The 18,283-nt window shown below is 41.2% G+C and overlaps 2 protein-coding genes across 3 annotated transcripts in view; one reads left to right on the top strand and one right to left on the bottom strand.

Moving 5' to 3' along the window:
• Window positions 1–11,323, bottom strand: part of AAGAB (alpha and gamma adaptin binding protein) — a 56,229-nt gene extending 44,906 nt beyond the window's left edge. For both annotated transcript variants that reach the window (XM_015243877.3, XM_006209625.4), the window contains exon 1: window positions 11,167–11,323. In XM_015243877.3, coding sequence (XP_015099363.2) covers window positions 11,167–11,239 — 73 coding nt within the window. In that variant the 5' untranslated portion in view covers window positions 11,240–11,323. The remainder of the gene's footprint in view (window positions 1–11,166) is intronic.
• Window positions 11,324–11,344: 21 nt separating this feature from the next.
• The window catches only part of IQCH (IQ motif containing H), a 184,206-nt gene continuing 177,267 nt past the window's right edge, over window positions 11,345–18,283 (top strand). The window contains 1 exon segment of the mRNA XM_072962195.1: window positions 11,345–11,556. Coding sequence (XP_072818296.1) covers window positions 11,419–11,556 — 138 coding nt within the window. The 5' untranslated portion in view covers window positions 11,345–11,418.

The following is an 18,283-nucleotide window of genomic DNA, read 5'->3' as shown; positions in this document are numbered from 1 at the left end:
AAAAAACTGTCTATGAGTTTCAGGTATTTGTATGTCAAAAGGGAGTCACAGTGATCTTGTAGGAGTTTTTTTGTTTTTTTTTTTGTTTTTTCGCCAGACAGACTTCCTAGAAAAACCTGCCGTGGTCTCCCTTCTTTGCCCTTCCTTAAACGGAAGTCTGATGTAGTTAAGATGATGCACAAATAAAATCAAGAGCAGCTTCCCCCTCCTCCTGGAGGATGGTGGCCTGTCTCATTCACACTGCTGGCAGCCACCTGGTGGAGCTGTAATACATCCTTTTTTTTAAGAGACAAATACTAGGTGATTGATTGCCGGGTGTGTGACTACAAACTTGGTTTCACAGCTTAGAACAGTTAATTCAAAGCGTTTGGGGATGAGAAGTTAAATGTCAACTCAGTTCCAGTAGCAAGTATAAACCTTGCCTTCAGTTTTAAATACAAATATAAATCTCTTTCTTTGTTTGAGATACTATTTTACGTAGCCATCAATTCTCCAGCAACTCCTACTTACTGTTCACTTCCCGGGTAAACTTACTGCCTCCACAGTCCCTCCCTCGTAGCAAGTCAGTGAAGAGATTCAAGAGTTGGAAGAGAGCCAGAAGCCAAGGACGCACCTCAGTTCAGTGACCCAGCAGCTCCCTCTTCCTGCTCCTCTTGGTTCCTTTTTTTTCTTCCCTCAGAAAAAGTGTAAATTTGGAAAGCAATCGAAAGGAAGGAGGCAAGTAACTTCCTATGGTTCAGAATCAGTACGGCGTAATACTCTCTTTAGAATGAATTAAGAAGACCACTGAGGTTCCAAGACGAATTCCCAAAACACCGCAGATACCCAATTTCATACACATACACACATACGTGTACCCCTTACCCTCCCCCCTCATCTATCTACCCCAGTCAAAAAGGACCAAATCAGCACATTCTAAACTCAGAGAACTGATTTTGTCTTAGATTATCTCATACTTCCTAGTAGGAGTAAAGACTTTGAACACCAGTAAAATTAATGTACACTTACTTAATCACGACATTCGTCGTGAAGAGATGTTGTCCAGTGGTTAAATCATATTTTCTACGCCCTGAGGGAAGTGATACCTGCTACCTCAAATCAAGATAATCCTTCTAGAAACCAGCACTTTTCTGAGAATACAGTGGCTTTCATTCTTTCTCACAGATCTGAAGCTGCCTTTACAGCCAGGTATTGTAACCTCCTACCTGGTACAACTGCCTTTCATGGTATCCACTCTTCTGGGGACGGACAGTTCCTCCCCTTCCCTTTGTGATGGCGGTACCACTAATCAGAGCAGAAGAGGCCCAGAAGCAGAGACAGCACAGACCCGGGGTCAGAGGGACCTGCCTTTGAATGCTGGCCCTCGGTAAGAATGACAAATTAACCTCTTTGTGTCTTATTTCCTCACCTGCAAAAGGGGACAAGAACACCCCTCAAATGGCTCCTTGCAGATTAAATAAAACCAATGCACATGAAGCACAGGCAGGCGCTGGGCACAGGGCAGACCCTCAGTAACTGTTCATTTCCTCCTTTCCAGATCAGTTTCCTGCACACGTGACAGCCCTCCGGACACACACTAAGGAGGGTCAGTGAGAAGCATTACAACTAGGAAATAATCACCTTCTTTAAGCTGCTCTGGCCCCTCCCTTCCCAAAATATGCCTTCACCACTTTTTCTTTTCCCTTATTCAGGCACAGACCGAGACAGGAGAGAAAGCAATTAGGAAAATTAGAGGAGGCAAGCAGAGCAGAGTCTGACGTCAGTTGCAGGGGGAAGTAGGCATTATGAAAGAAAAGAATTGACCAAAATATGATTAGGAAGAAAACGTGACAGCCAGAGTTTTCATTAAGCAGCAAGGAAAGGCAAAGAGAGAGCTTCAAAACTCACAATGGCTCCACGTTGCTGCAACCAGTCACCAATTCACAGCCACGACTTCACGAGAATGCCATGTGAGGCGGGTGCTGCTCTGTCCAAGACTCAGGAGCAGTTACTAACTGCCAGATTCTTCCCCACGTCCTAGGAGCAGACAGCACTATTGCAGGAAGAAGGGCCTGTGGAGCGTGTGTGGCATTTAAGGTTAAAACCTCGACATTCGGAGCTGGATCTTCAGAGTCAAATGTCGGGAAATTCTTATTAGTAATTCTCTGAGTAATCAGCCTGCAGCCTCCTGGTTCGACTGCACGCAGTTATCGGTCTCAGTATATGTGACAGAGCCCTCCGTGGAGCAGGACTCAGTGGCTGAGAAGAGGAGGGGACTGAGTTGAAGCATCCCCTGCTTTAACAGGAGTACAGCAATTCTGGTTTGCTTACAACACTTCATTACCTTTTCCTCCCACACCCCTTCTCTCTGGTCCCGCTCTAAATTCACATTTTCACATGCTTCGGGGCTTTTTAGATCATAGCGGAAAAGTTCTCAAAGTGCAAGCAGAGGAAATCCAATCCCGTCCTCCTCCTTTTCCTCAAGTCCGCTTTCTCCCACTAGCCACCTGGGACTGGTCACCAGCGCCTCATGTTAAAATAATCAGGGACGGGGGGGGGGATGTGGTGGGGAGGGGGGATTCACGGTCTGTTTGCCCTTAGAAGACCTTGTGACACAGTGACAGACTACCATGCGCAAAAGAACACAGAGGGAGAAGCTGGCGGGAAGAGGAGGAAGAGTACGCAGATGGGCTTTCTGAGGGCCAAGGAGGAACCATCAGCCTCTTAATTCCATGGGCTGCATGCAAAGACCACGTTAGCAATCCCAGTGGCACAGCTGAGGGACAATTTCTGCCCGTATCTTGGGGGGGAAAGGAGGGGTCTTCTTTGAATTTCATTACTATTACCTATTTATTCAAAATTTAAGTTCTAGATATATATCTAAAGCAGTAGTTCTTTACCAGGAGGTGAGTTTTGTCTCCCGGGGGACATGTCAACCTCTGGAGACATTTTTGGTTGTCACAAGTGGGGAGATGCTACCGGCACCTAGTGGGCAGAGGCCGTGAATACAATGCACAGGACAGCCCCACACAAAAGAGAATTACTCAGCCCAAAATGTGAGCAGTGCTAAGGCTAAGAAACTCTGATCTAAAGCAAAAGAACTTGCGGAACTGACTTAACTGTATTTATGAAATAAAATAAAAGTTGTGGAATGCAAAGTTGGTTTTAGTCTTTCTCACAGAACTGAAATTTGCCTTATACAGCCAGGCATCATAACCTACCACCACAGATATAAATGCCTTTTATTTGCATCTGAGAAAAATCTCTCTCTGATAAAAATCCATCTCAAATGTATTCTTTAATTATTTTAACCATAAAAATTACCTGGCAATTAATCTTTGATGCTTCGAAAATAATTTATAAGTGGTGGCTTTTCTGGAAGAAAGAACACATAAGCCTAAACAGGACAATTATGAGATGAAAATAAGTTTTATATTCAAATGGTAATTTTTCATACACAAATCAGTATTAAGTAATAAAACTTCACAAAAAACGTCAGTGACTTCTCAGGCTGACAACAGAATCTGCAGCAGATACTAACGTACTCTGAAAGAAGGTAAACATGTCTGAGATGAATTTTCCAAAACAGAGTAAATTTAATGAAGAACATTTATTCTGTACCTCCTGTATTCAAATACTGAAAATAAGCTTGGTCTGATGTAAAATATCACAAAGCTAACAGATCCAACATCCCAGGATCCAAAAGGTCCTTCAAGAAGGGCAGAATCATGATTGGACAACACGTAGTCAAAGGATCATGGAAAAAGAAAACACTGATAAGTTGGATTTCATCAAAACGTAAAACTTTAGCATTTCAAATGATACTATCAAGAAAACCAAAATATAAGCCACAGAATGGGAGAAAATATTTGCAAGTTACATATGTGATAAGGGACTTGTATCCAAAACACACAATATACTCTTAGAACTCATTAATAAGAAGACAAAACAAATTTTTTAATAGACAAAAGCAAGAGATGGAAACAACCCAAGTGCCAGTCAACTGACGACTGGCTTAAGAAGACACATACAATGGAATAATACTCAGACATAAAAAAAATTAAATATTGCCATCTGCAGCAACGTGGATGGACTAGGTTAGTGAAGGAAATCAGACAGCAAAAGACAAATATTATGTGATATCACTTATATGTGGAATCTAAAAAATAAGGCAAATGAATCTATATACAAAACAGTCACAGAAAGCAAACTTAGAGTTAGCAAAGGGGAGTGGGGGGAGGGATAAATTAACAGTACGAGATTAACTGATACAAACTACTATACATAAAATAGATAAGCAAAATGGATTTACCGTATAGCACAGGAAATTATATTCAGTTATCTTGTAATGGAAAAGATTCTGAAAAATATATATATATAACTGAATCACTCTGTTGTATGTCTGAAACTAACACAATATTGTAATTCAACTATACTTCAATTTTTTTTAAAAATGAGCCAAAGATCTGAATAGACATTTCACCAAAGATGATATAGGAATGGATTATATGCACCTGAGAAGATTCTCAACATCATTAGCTACCAAGGAAATGCAAGTGAAAACCACAATGAGATACCACTTCATCCCTACTAGAATGGCTATAAATAAAAAATACAGACAATACCAAGGGTTGCGAAAAATACGGAGAAGTTGAAATCCTCAAACGTTGCTGATAGGAATGGTAAAACGATATAGCCACTCTGAAAAAGTCTGGCAGTTTTGTAAAATAGTACAGTAGTTTCTTACAACGCCCATAACAGCACCATTCATAATAGCCAGAAAGTGGAAACAGCCAAATGTCTCTCAAGAGATGATGGATAAACAAAATGTGGTCTAGCCATATGATAGATCATCAGTACATGCAACACGGATGAGTCTCAAAAACACCAAGGTAAGTAAAAGAAGCCAGACGCAAGAGACCCCCTCTTACGTGATTTCTTTTATGTACAATGTCCAGAAAAGGCAACTCTATAGAGAGGGAAAGTACACCAGCGGCTGCCCAGGGCGGGGGGTGGGAACGCAGAATGACTGCTAATAGGTAGGTTTCCTTCTAGAACGACAGAAATGGTCTACACTTAAAACCCCCCAGTGGATTGTATGGTATTTAAATTACACCCCAGTAAAGCTGCTTAAAAAAGCATGGGAGCTGGGAGATAACGCCCTGGTTTTATGACGAGGTGACTGGGCCACAGGTTTAAGAGACCTAGAATAATGATGGTACACGTGAAGACCTCAGTAACGATCCGTGGGATGAAAAGTGAACTTGCTTAAAGTCAGATAGCTAGGAAGAGCAGAACTCAGTGCTCAATTCCCACATTTCCCCCCAACAAAAGTCCTGAACAGCCCCAGCAGAATTCACCCAGAATGGCCACCCTATTATGTCAGTTTAGCAGTGTGGTTTTTACTACCAAACGGTCACGTTTTCCTGCTCTGAGCACACTGATTCTGATCCGGGCACGTTCACACGTTACCCTACCTGTGGGTGGAACCAGCCTGCAGGGCTGTGTGGACAATCCAACTCTAAAAAGGCTATTTGTTACTGAACCTAAAACATCGCAAAGGCTCTTTAAGAGTCTCACAACTGTCCTCTCTGTTCTCACCCACCTCAGCCTGGCTTAGAGGGCTGTCGGGGTATCTGTGTGCCCTGGCTCCGACATAAATATGACGCTGTGTCCGGATTACCACTCTTGCCAGACACATTCAAAACAATTTTCACACAGTAACCTTTAAAAAAAATGGTTTTATATCAGATTTCATTATTTACTGTCACTTTTTGTTGAGGAATTATACAGGGCAAAAGGTAGAGAGTTGTTTATAAACCAAATGACCAAGGCATAGTTTCTAGACGTTTTTACCTCTGGCTACACACAAACAAGCAGTTAGATGGTCCAGAAATAAAGGTCTGAGTCTAGACAGCACTCAGAACCCTCTAGGATGACACGATACTCTCTGTATCATACGTGGTTTTGTGCAACGTGGGCTGATGCGCAGTATTTCGCCACTGCTGTCTCTCCTTCAGCTCTCCACCCTCGTTTATTGGAATGCCATTTGTCGGGAAGACAAAAACCTTATAATCATTTAACTCATCAACCACAGCTAAAGAATGTCTAAGATTTCAAAGAAATTCTCTATGGATTAAAAAAAAAATTGGGCACCGAGAGAGGCGTTTTCATTTATTATTAACTTGTCATAGTTCATCTACTAAGGCTCCAATTACCATGAAAGAAAAAGTGTAAACTTATTTTGAGCCCTATAGTTCTCATTTTGGTAGTAAAATCTTCTAATTTCACCTTGAATGCCTACAGTTCTGTCACCAAGAAGTCCATCATATTTCACATATATAAAAGAACTAGAATTGAATCTTGGCTCCCCAGCTTTTATGAGCTGAACAACCTTAGAAAACCACAACCTCTTTGAGCTTTAATTTCACTCACTCACACACATACACATACACACACACACACACACACACACACACAGGAAGACAACACGAATGTGTTAAGTCCCTTTGGGTCTGGAGAGAATGTAAACTTGTATTTATTCCTTCCCTTATTCTTAGGTTGATGACTTAACATCCCTCTTTTAATAAAGATAAAAATCTTGAGCCTTCTTTTAATATTACTTCAAAAATTTGAAATATATTAAGGATCATAGTTAAAAAGAAATCAGAGTTCTTCCCTCACCCCCATTACCGTGTGAAATCACTGCTTTAGTCTGACCACTTCATGAATCCCTCTGTGATGACAACTCTAGGCCCTTGTGGTTAAATCTTGCTGCCCAATCTTTCTTCCTTTGAAGAAAATAAAGACTTGGAAATATACAATCCCATCAAAGGCAGAGTCCTCCAACCACAACAAAATAAGCAACTTTGCTTAGGCAAAAATTCTTACTTATTCCCAGGGTGAACTAAAAGGCTCCACTCAGAATACCTCAAGCAGCTACAGAGTAAAGCACATTCAAAGATCCAAGCTCTCATCTCTATCCTTTTGCTCAAGAATGTTGGCTGAGCTGTACAGTAGCCCCTACTTCTGAAATAACAATGTTCTCCTCAGTAAATTACTTTAAGATCTTCGTGTAAGTACAGGAGTCTGACTGACCCAGAAGCAAAGTCCCAGTCGTACAGAAGGATGAACGTTTCCCAAAGCAGCAACGCCATCCTGATGGCTGGCTTTGCCCGTATAATTCCCTGAAGCCTGGTTTACTCATATAACCAAGCTACCTGGTTCCGCGCTTTTAGAAACCTGAGGACCAGCAATTGCTTCCATGGGTAAACGCATCTGAATTCCAAACACAAAGTGTCAAATTCTCTACTACAAGTGAAGTGTCTACTGCAACTTGAAACTGGGGCTTGACTCTTTCTACCGCAACTTGAAACTGGGGCTTGACTCTTCAGTTTTCGAAAGAAAAATGTAAGAAAATTTAAGAAGCATTATATAATGTAACATAAAAATAAGTAAGTGATAACAGAATTTTACATCTAGAAGGGATGTTAGAGATGATCTAGAGCAATCTTTCATTTTTGATGTTAATTCTATGCAGGAGTGACTTTTAGATAGATAGATAGACAGACAGACAGACAGATAGATAGATGTAAATATATATATAAATAAAACGTCTCTACTTTGAGTCCAGTCGAGAGAAAATAATGCAGACGCTGTCAGCCATGCAAATGCTCATTTTACAATACAGGTCTTGTGGACAGGGATTTCTTTTTTTCTTCATTCAGAATTAAGACCTCAACCACTCTAAACGGAAATGCAAGCATATTTTAAAATCTTCTTTTAGAACCAACACCATCACCTTAAATTTAAATAGTTGTCTGTGACTGCTAAGGAATTCCAACAGGTTTCATTCACACGGTCCGTGCACACGAATCCCGAAGGTGAGCATATGCTCCAGCACTTGTCAGCTGAGCACTTTGGGCAACCCACCTAGTGCTGCCAAGCCACAGTTTCTCCATTTACAGATGGCGGAAAACCTGACTTCACGAAAGCACAGGGATACAGGGACCAAAATGAATTATGCGAAAACATGTTTGGGAAGAGAGCTGACATACATATAAATGCTTGTTATGATTATAATATCTCCAGATCCCCACATTTCACTAAAAGAAAAAAAAGTCTGCTCCAAATGTTCAGGTATAGAACCTAAACGGCTGATGGTTGCTACGTTAGCATTACACATATTAAAACCAAACGGGATTTTTCTATCTAAGGCTCCTTCTAGGAAAAGAAGAGTAAGATCTTAAAAGCGAGGTTATCTACATTTTAATATTTTCACAAGTAAAGCACACAATTTCACTACACTCTTCTTGAAGGGAGGAATGGTATCTTAGTGGTCATTCTGGGTACTGTAACTGGCAAAGAGACCAGCTCTGTTCTTAATATCAGAATATACTTTTTGAGAATGCAAGTAAAATGTTCATTCATAGAAACATATGTGAGGGCAATCTGGCCTGGGGGTACGAACACTTGCTGTCACACCACATACAGCCTTGCACAAGCATCCTGAGCCTTCACGTCCCTTTAAAAGGCTACACTGGTAATGCCCCATTTATCTAAAGTCAGACATCTACCCACAATACTGCAGATAAGCCCTCTGAGTGACAAAGATGAAAAATTTCTTACAAAGTTCACACATACACTTTATCCATAGTAGAGGCCTACTGATTTTTATTTCAAGTTTATGAATAAACTTGGCTTCTTGGTTATGAAATATTTCCTGCTGTTGGTTAAAAGCGGTAAAATAGATCATAAGTTGAAGGAAAGAGAAACTGGAGAAACCCTAAAGGTTCTTCTTCCTGACATATGGAAGGAAACCAAACCTTCCCAAAAGGGTAAATTAGACTCAATCCAAAATCTGACTATGGCTTAATGTCACTGAACACTTAAAATCATTCATTATAGTAATCTTTATCTTTTATGCCAAAATTAGACTTGATTTGTGATTAATTCAATCTTTAAGATAAAACAGAATGAATGCTCAGCAAATACCACATTCTAAAGCTATCCGTGGTTACCCTGCCTGTAAACCTGGAAGAAATGACGAAAGCCCTCTTTTATAGTTCACTTTTTCTCACTCAAGTAATCTCTTCACTGGCTGCTCTTATTTTTCACCACATCACATGAAGTCACAAAAGAAAGGTCATCGAATTTCAACCACCACAAAAGTTATCCAAGAGGCATTTTATGAATAGAAATAAAGTGGATTATTTTACAGAATTAATCTTACTCCCAATCATGCTAATCTACTTCAAAGTACAGTGGTACTGTTCATTAACCACAGGTAATCAGCTCCATCAAGGAAGTGACCGTGTCTGCCAATTCCGATCCTTAAAGCACATGACAGCCATAAGAAAACTTAAACATCTCTGAGACTGGCTTTGAAAGGACTTTCATATATCAGTTATGCATATAATTCTTTTGGACAGTTAAATACACCAAGAATCTTAAGAATTCTGAGTAAATATTGATATGTTCACTAGATGTAATATTTGAGGGAAACTAACTTATGATGTAATGGTAAATGAAAAACAGCAAGAGAAAAATTATTTATGAAATATTGTATGTCAGATATACAAATATATTTGATATATTTATGCAAATATTTAAGATACAGTATTTTAAATTTTTAAATATAACATTAAAATATGTTAAATTATGTTGTTATATGTAACAAAAATACAATATATTAAAATATAGTAATATATTTTAAAGTTATATATTAAAAATCAGGATAAAAATTACATATGAAATGCAGTTACGAAGTTTTAAAAACCTACACCTTGGAAAAAAAAGCTGGAAGGAAATGCACAGAAATGTTAACACAGTATTTGTGCTTGGCTGATAAGACCAGGGCCAACATCTTCTTTTCTCCATATGTTAAATTCTACTTAATGGAGTATGCACTACTTTTACAATGAAACAACAACAAAAAAAAAAAAAAAAAGAAAGGGGCACTGCTCAGAGGTAAGAAATGACATAATCAGAGCACTTGGTAAGTGTTGCAAGTAACTTCTACCCTGGCAAGGAACTTTTTAAGTGATCACAAATGATAACTAAGTTATAGAGTATTTGTGCCGGAGGGACATCCTGCCTAACTGTCATTTGAAAAAATGACAGGGAGAAGTTACAGTTTCCATGATGCTTTACAGTTTACAAAATGCTTTCAAAACGTCACATCGCCTATCCTTCAAAGAATCCTGTGAGATAGGTTCATGTGACCCACTTTCAGGATTGGGAAACTGAGGGCTTAGAGAGACAATGTGCTTCAGTAACAGTATGTACCACTTATCGACTGTTTACTCTGGGTTAAGCACAACAATCCTGTGAAAATTATCACCATTTCTCAGATAAGAAAACTAAAGGGCAGAGGTTAAGTGTGCTTACTACGTTACAGCTGAGCATCCCAGCTCTGACTCAAAGCCACGCATTTAAAACAGGAGTCCCGAGTTACAATCAACTTCGTAGAGTCCTTTAGTGGAGGAGTTGAGCCTATGACTCAGTCCTATTCTCTGTCTTCTACGCTGGTCTCCTCGCCCGCCTATGGTTCTTTCAAGAGTTACTTCGTTTGAGGTAATCTTAACCTTCATTTGCAACCACGATGAAGGTCCAGAGTCAGAGAGACTGGGCCCAGTAATAACCAAAAACTCGCTGACGGAGGGCGTAGCCTCAGGAGGAAGGCACGGCTGTGAATAACTGCGGGGTGGAGGGTACAAGGCTAACTTAGCCTTTTAGTACACACATCGAGGGGTGGCCAAGAACCACACTCTTCACTTCAGGAGCAGGGCTGGGAACATAAACCACGATTCCTGCACCTGACACTCGCGGGCCTCCGTACAGTTTCCAGAGCGCCTTTTCGGTTCACCTCAAAGGTTGCCCACAACGAGCCCCGGGCTGGGTGGAGGAGCGATTAGTCCCACTTTACAGAACATGCTGGAAGAAACGCAACGGTGGGCCGAGAAACCAGAGAAGCAACGAGTGTAGGAGCTAGGGGTGGACACCCGGGGGACTGGGCACCTCGACCGCGTGTGCGGGGCACCCCAGGGGCCTCGGACCACCACCGAGAGAAGAGTCCGGGGCCCGCGGCGGGGACAGAGGCCCCGACGGAGGCGGCGATGCTGGGACTGTCGCCCGCCGAGGCTCGGAGCGGGGCTTGGAGGTGGGCCCGGACGCCTCGCTACTCACGTTGGACCAGCCGGTCTGCGGAGAAGGTGGAGGAGCAGCTGGTGACAAGCGCGCAGGGGACGCCAGCAGCCATCGCTGCACCCGCGAGCCGGTTCCGTCCGGGAGCCGCTTCCGCCTTGGGCGGCACCACGGCCGCCGGCGCGCGGGGGAGACGCGCAAGGCAGGCGCGTCCTCGGAAGGCACGGCCGGCCCCGCCCCCGCCCCCTCTTCCGCTCCCGGCGTGGACCAGGCCGCGCTGCGCGTGGGGTTGCCATGGCAACGAGCTCGCTTTGCGGAGGGTTTCCGAGCCTAGAGACCGCGCCTGCGAGGAAAGGCGGGGAGCCCCGCCCGGCCCCAGGCATGGCCCAGGAGACGGAAAACCACGACCCCATCGGATCCATCTTAATCCAGGTGGGAAATGGGCCTCTCCTGGCCCTGCCCAGCTAAGACCCCTGGAGCGAGGCGCAGCAGCGCCCATCCACTCGCGCCCATCCACTTGTAGCGCCGCCCCCAGCCGGCCTCCAACACGCGAGGGGCAGCGCCCCTCAGAGGACTCCCAGATTTGCCAATCTCGCCGGCCAGCCTCACACACCTCCGGAGCCTGACCCTGGAGGGTGAGCTTCAGAAGCACGACCATTCTGCCTCTGGTAAAACTCCAGGACCGTACGCCCCACCTAGGACCTTTACTTTGGAAAAATTCATCTTACAATGGGGCACCATCTTTAAATGTTAATGTTCTGAAAATTTTGAATCCATGATGTAGGGGAGTAAGTAAGATACAAATCAGACACATTGGAGAAGTGATAAGAAATTCGGGGAGAAATTGAAATATATGAACTGCTTTTCTTAAGTACCCCAATTTTTTGGATCTAAAAGTCCCTTGCAAATAAATGAGTTCTGGGGATGTAATGTACAGCATGTAATTATACCTAATAATATTCTCTTGTATGTTTGAAAGTTGCTAAGAGTAAATCGTAAAAGTTCGCATCACAAGAAAAAAGATTGTAACTGTGTGGTGATGGATGTTAACTAGATTTATTGTGGTGATCATTTAGCAATATGTACAAATATCCAATCATGTTTTATATGTGAAACTAACATGCTGTATGTCAACTATATATGAATTAAAAATAATAAATAAAAGTCCCTTGCTGGGGAACATGCACATGGGGAACTATATTAAAGATAAAGTCTTGCTAATCAAGTGAAAGTTTTGAGTATAGAAATGTGGCTTAAAGAAAAAAAAACTCAGGGAAATAACTTTTTCTATTCTGAGGGCGAAAAAATCAAGAAACTATTAACTCCTCCAGTATATATCAATTTGTGACAGTTACACTCAGATGTTTTGAAAATGTTAAAACCATTTTGTTTTTTCACATGTGACATTTTAAAAACATTTAACGTATATCATCACTTTTAACTCATATTTAGCTCTCTTTGACTAAGGCTTGAAGTAATTTGCCTAAGGTCACTCTATCAGGACTCTACCCAGATCCGCAATGGGTCTAATTTTATCTCCTGCCAGAATCTTGGTCTCTTACCTCCCATCTGGAAGACTCTTTTAATTCACCTTTTCCAAGGTACAGACCCCTAAACTCACCAATTTCATAGACTTCACCATTATGAATCATACCCAAGTTTTCTTACCTCACCCTTTAGTATCCTTGCTTTCACCATCACCCTAGAATGAGTTTAGGCAAACTGCCAAGTCTGAGGAGGTAACAGTTCCCACAAGACTGCCCTCACTTGGACACCAGACACAAGTTCAGGGTCCCTAGAACCAACCTCACTTCAGATCAACTCTCTACATATTTGGGGGGCCCCACCACCTCACATTGGCTAATTTGCTAGAGAGACTCTCAAACCCAGGAAAGCACCATGCTTACAATTATCGTGGTATTATAGCAAAAGGATACAGATTAAAATCAGCCAAGTGAAGAGATGCTTAGGGCAGGATCCAGGAGGGGTCTAAGTGCAGCTTCTGCCATCTTCTCCCTGTGGAGTCATGGAGAGCATTACCTCCTTCCAACCATGATGTGCAACAACATGCATAGATTATTGCCAACTGGGGAAGCTTTCCCAAGATATTAGCATCCAGAGTTTTTATTGGGGCTCGATCACACTGCCCATTTGGCTGACTTTTAGTTTTCAGTCCTTCCCAGAGGACAGACTAATGATTTCAGTCTAACTCCTCTAGAGGTTGGAACTGACAGCATGGCTGAAAGCCCCTATCATAAAAGACACCACTATCAAGCAGGGCCCTCCAGGGGCCTAGAGATCACCTCCCAGTGTCCAAGGGCAAAGGCCAGACCTCTCTTTGGGAAGAGCTAAGAATAGTCATATCCATATTGATCAGCATCCTCGCTTGCTTGAAAGGGTTATTTTGTACACACTAAGTGCAGAGAAGGAGAGGCTACATGTTAACCTGGTTATATTGAGGCTGATCTTGATACAGTATCAAATTCTCCCTGGTACTATGTAGAATATGTATACTGAGGAAATGTGTAAGACCCGCTCTGTTTTTCCCCTATGACCTGAATTTGTGTGAGCGTGTCAGCACACTCAGACATGCCAACGTGGGTCCACTTTGACCTGGAGCTGTGATCAGTTCCCTTCACACAGGCTCCCAACAGGCCGTACATCTACAGAAAAGGATGCTTAGGTAGGCAAGTTGGAATACTGAGGTCTGACCTTGGCAACGTCTTTGCCAGGTGGGTAACTGTGAGCTAGTCACTTCACCTCTCTGGACCTCAGTTTTTCTCTTCTGTTAGTTACATAGCTTAGATGAGAACCACCTCTGACTAAATTGACCCAATTTCCCCCAAGATACGTAATTGTTCTTTACTGTAAAGTGGGCTTCCTTTACTGTTAGCCTAGGCAATCAAATAGTTTCTTTATACATATATTGTGTATGTATTTTTCTAAACAATAAAAGCAGAGATGCTTAATTCAAATCTCTCCTTGCTTTACCCTAATATATTAGGTCTGTGTCTCAATGAAATAGGTTAAACAGCTCTTTAGACCAGTGGTTCTCTAAGCACAGTCCTGGGACCAGCAGCATCAGCACCAACTGGGAACGTCTAAGAAATGCGAATTCTCAGACCCCAGGCCAGACCTACTAAATCAAAAGTTCTGGGGGCAGTGGGGCAGGGGAAGGGCAGCGATGTTTGTACAAGACTTTCAGGTGACTCTCATACACAGTCAAGTTTGAGAGCTATTACTTCAGATCATACTGTAAAATATAAACTTTTATATGATTGCAAAGAAAAATCAAAGCTAACACAGTATTTACCAGGTATCATGCACGGTTCTAAGTGCTATGTATTTTTTAACTCATTTAACCCTTACAACAAAGCTATCAGATACGTACTATTATTATTTCATGTTACAGAATGGAAACTGACTAAAGATGAGCATTGTGGGTAGACTCATGTACACAGAAAATGCAAGCAATCTTCTTAAACCTTTTCAATCCGTCAATCCTGGTATGAAAGGAAAGTCTTCCCTTGCTTCTTTTTGCTCCTTTCGAGATTTAAATCCTGCATTTTTCCCTGAAATTTCACCAACCTTTAGCTTTGTATATTTACAAATATACACTTGTATATTTGTAGATATTATGCATGTACTGGTTAATGGTAAGCCATGAAGTCTTTGGATCCAGACTGCATAGATTTGAATAGTTCCACCACTTAACGAGCTGTGTTACCTTGCACGGGTTAACCTTGCACTTACCCACTTTAAATCTCAGATTCCTCAAGTATGAAATGAAGGTATATTACCTCCCTCTTAGGAGTGAACATGAACTCCCTCTTAGGAGTCTCATAGAGATTAAAATATAGGATAACACATGAAGTATAACACTCAGTAGATGTCAGCTGTTATTAGGTCTGGTCTCTTACTCTTTTAACACTCTAGTTTGTGTATGTGTTTGTGTCTTTGTTTTAAGTTATAGTCAGTTTACAATGTTGTGTCAATTTCCAGTGTAGAGCACAATTTTTCAGTCATACATGAATATACATATATTTATTGCCATGTTCTTTTTAACCATGAGCTACCACAAGATCTTGTATGTATTTTCCTGTGCTATACAGTACAAACTTGTTATCTATTATATATATATACCTGTCAGTATCTACAAATTTTGAACTCCCAGTCTGTCCCTTCCTACCCTCCTCCTCCCGGCAGCCACAAGGTTGTATTCTATGTCTATGAGTCTGTTTCTGTTTTATATTTAAGTTCATTTGTCTTCTTCTTCTTCTGTTTTTTTTTTTTAGATTCCACATATAAGTGATAATCATATGGTATTTTTCTTTCTCTTTCTGGCTTACTTCACTTTGAATGACGATCTCCAGGTCCATCTATGTTGCTGCAAATGGCGTTATGTTGTCATTTTTAAGGCTGAATAGTATTCCATTGTATAAATATACCACTTCTTCTTTATCCAGTCATCTGTTGATGGACATTTAGGCTGTTTCCATGTCTTGGCTATTGTAAATAGTGCCGCTATGAACATTGGGGTACAGGTGTCTTTTTGAAGTAGGGTCCCTTCTGGAGATACGTCCAGGAGCAGGATTGCTGGGTCATATGGTAAGTCTATTTCTAGTCTTTTGAGGAATCTCCACACTGTTTTCCACAGTGGCTGCACCAAACTGCATTCCCACCAGCAGTGTAGGAGGGTTCCCCTTTCTCCACAGCCTCTCCAGCGTTTGTCATTTGTGGACTTTTGAATGATGGCCATTCTGACTGGTGTGAGGTGATACCTCATTGGAGTTTTGATTTGCATTTCTCTGACAATTAGTGATATTGAGTATTTTTTCATGTGCCTATTGGTCATTCGTATGTCTTCACTGGAGAATTGCTTGTTTAGGTCTTCTGCCCATGTATTTGTGTCTTTTTAAGATTACCCTGCTTTTTTACTCTAAGTTGCTGAAAGGAAAGGAAAAATTAATTTTAAGCTGTCTTTTTCACCAAAACTACTCCATTGTTAACTAGAACTCTGAGGGTGATGCTACTTGGCAAATAAGATATGCCTTGTTTCACTGTTACGAGCTGACTTTTTGGATATCCAACTTGACCCATCACAGGACTGGGCCCGTAGATCCTGGGTGCCTGGATAACGATCTACTCATTAACTCAGTGTCCAGTAATTTATGTTCTGTTCAAAAATGGATGCAGCTGGACTAACATTATTATTACTTAGAAAACATAATAGACGGCACAAATTAATACTAAAAATAATATTCTGAGTAAATATCTAAAATACTTAAGAGAACAATCTTTAAATACAAATAATCAGTGCTCTTCCTGTGACTCATTAAGAAAATATGTACTTTCTATGTTTGTAATTTCCAGGGTAGTCCTGATTGTGAATCATCTGTCCCAATCAGATCATGTATCAAAACCCACGTTTTCATTTCTGGTTCAGGAAATATGATTACCGTCTCCACCTGGAGCTCGATTAGGCAGCATTTTGTTAGCTACTTGATTTTTTCACTCTCAAGCCTATAATTGTAAAAGTCTCCTTTTTACAATTGTAGCTGGGTCTTTCCTCAACAAATCAGAGTAGTGAAGTTTTGCTATAATAATAATCATCATTCTTACAACTGAACTAGAGCCAGACCCCGTGCTGAGGTCTTAGATGGACTGTCTCCTGACAGCGACTCTAGTCGGCAGGTATTAGTCTGAGTTCCAGTTTACAGAACAAGAAACTAAACTACAAAGAGGTAAAGTAACTCACCCAAAGTAATAAATCCAGTGTGTGCTGATCCTTAAACAGGTAACAGCACATTCGTGAAACAGTCTGGGAGAAGTGCGGTGGTAACTCTGGGAAGTTTCTCATACGTTTTCTTTTACTGTTAAATCTTAGAGGCTCTGTCTTTATACTTTACTAATAAGAATGTGGTATCTTTATACTTTATAACTATTTGTTTGACCCAAATATTAAACCTATGTTTATGCAACAAGGATTATCAAGTCTGGCAATCAAATGAGCTTGTTAATTAGTTTTGGAAATCATATTTCAAAAACCCAACAGTTGTGCATAGACACCAACCTTGGAAATAGTGTTGCTAATTGATAGCTTAATATTACCCCTGTCTTTCCCATCAATCCCTCTGTCTGGTTTGCCAGGAGCATATGACATAAAAATGAATGGGGAGGCAATGAGCATGACTCAGCCACACTCGATCTTTAGCCGAGATGAATAAAATGGAATTATGACACTGCTTTTGACAATCTGGAGCCTGTTTGCATGGCTCTTTTAAATTCCAGAGCAAATCTCTTCTGCATTAAATCTTTCAAGGGCTCCTTATTAAGCAGCCCCGTCCCTAAACTGTCAAAATAATAACCTTCGTCCAAGTGGGAAATGCATTTGATGATCACAGAGATGATGAGTGACACATAAAATTTCAATATGGTAGATAGGATCTATTTGAAGAAAGAACGGAGATTTAGAACTTAATCTCTTTTCTCTCAAGTCTAGTAAAACATTTCCTACAGTACTTGTCTCTACTGCAATTAAACTATCTGGCAAAGAACGTAAAAAACTCTTGAGAAAGACTGAGAGCAATTCGAATCAATGAGCATTTACTAAGTGCCAGTTATAAGCAAGGCATTTCCCCGGGTTTCACAATTTAGAAGAAGAGAATTAACATTTGTTCAGTGCCCTCCTATGTGGCTGGCCCTGTACAAAGCGCTTTACACAATTAAACTCATTTTATTCTCACCACTATTCTGAGAGGTAGCCCAGAAGTGGGCTTGGCCTAGAATTGCCTCTTTGTATTTTCCAAATGTCTTTGGACCACAGATAGCAAATCAGGTTGCAGCAGAAATTTGGACAAAACAATCAAAAGAAGTACCTCTTCATCCTCAGTGCCTACGAGCAGACATTAGGTGTGTTCAGACTTCAATCTGTGAGCCTCGAAGGCTTTACACGATCATCTGTAAAGTGACCAGATGTGTCTGCCAGGCTGTGATGCCCATCAGTGAAAAGATGCAAATCTTCTGATCTTTTGAATACTTGGCTCCTCGGGAATATTCGAGAATAATCAATAACATAGGCTGGATCACTGTGTAGGTCCAGCTGTATTAACAGAGAAAAGGTAACTGTTTCCAAATGCCTTTAGCAACCCAGTCTGCA

The sequence above is a fragment of the Vicugna pacos genome, chromosome 6, assembly GCF_048564905.1.
Source record: "Vicugna pacos chromosome 6, VicPac4, whole genome shotgun sequence".
Taxonomy (NCBI): domain Eukaryota; kingdom Metazoa; phylum Chordata; class Mammalia; order Artiodactyla; family Camelidae; genus Vicugna; species Vicugna pacos.
Note: the sequence above shows the minus strand (reverse complement) of the source record. Positions and strands in the feature narration are given on the sequence as shown.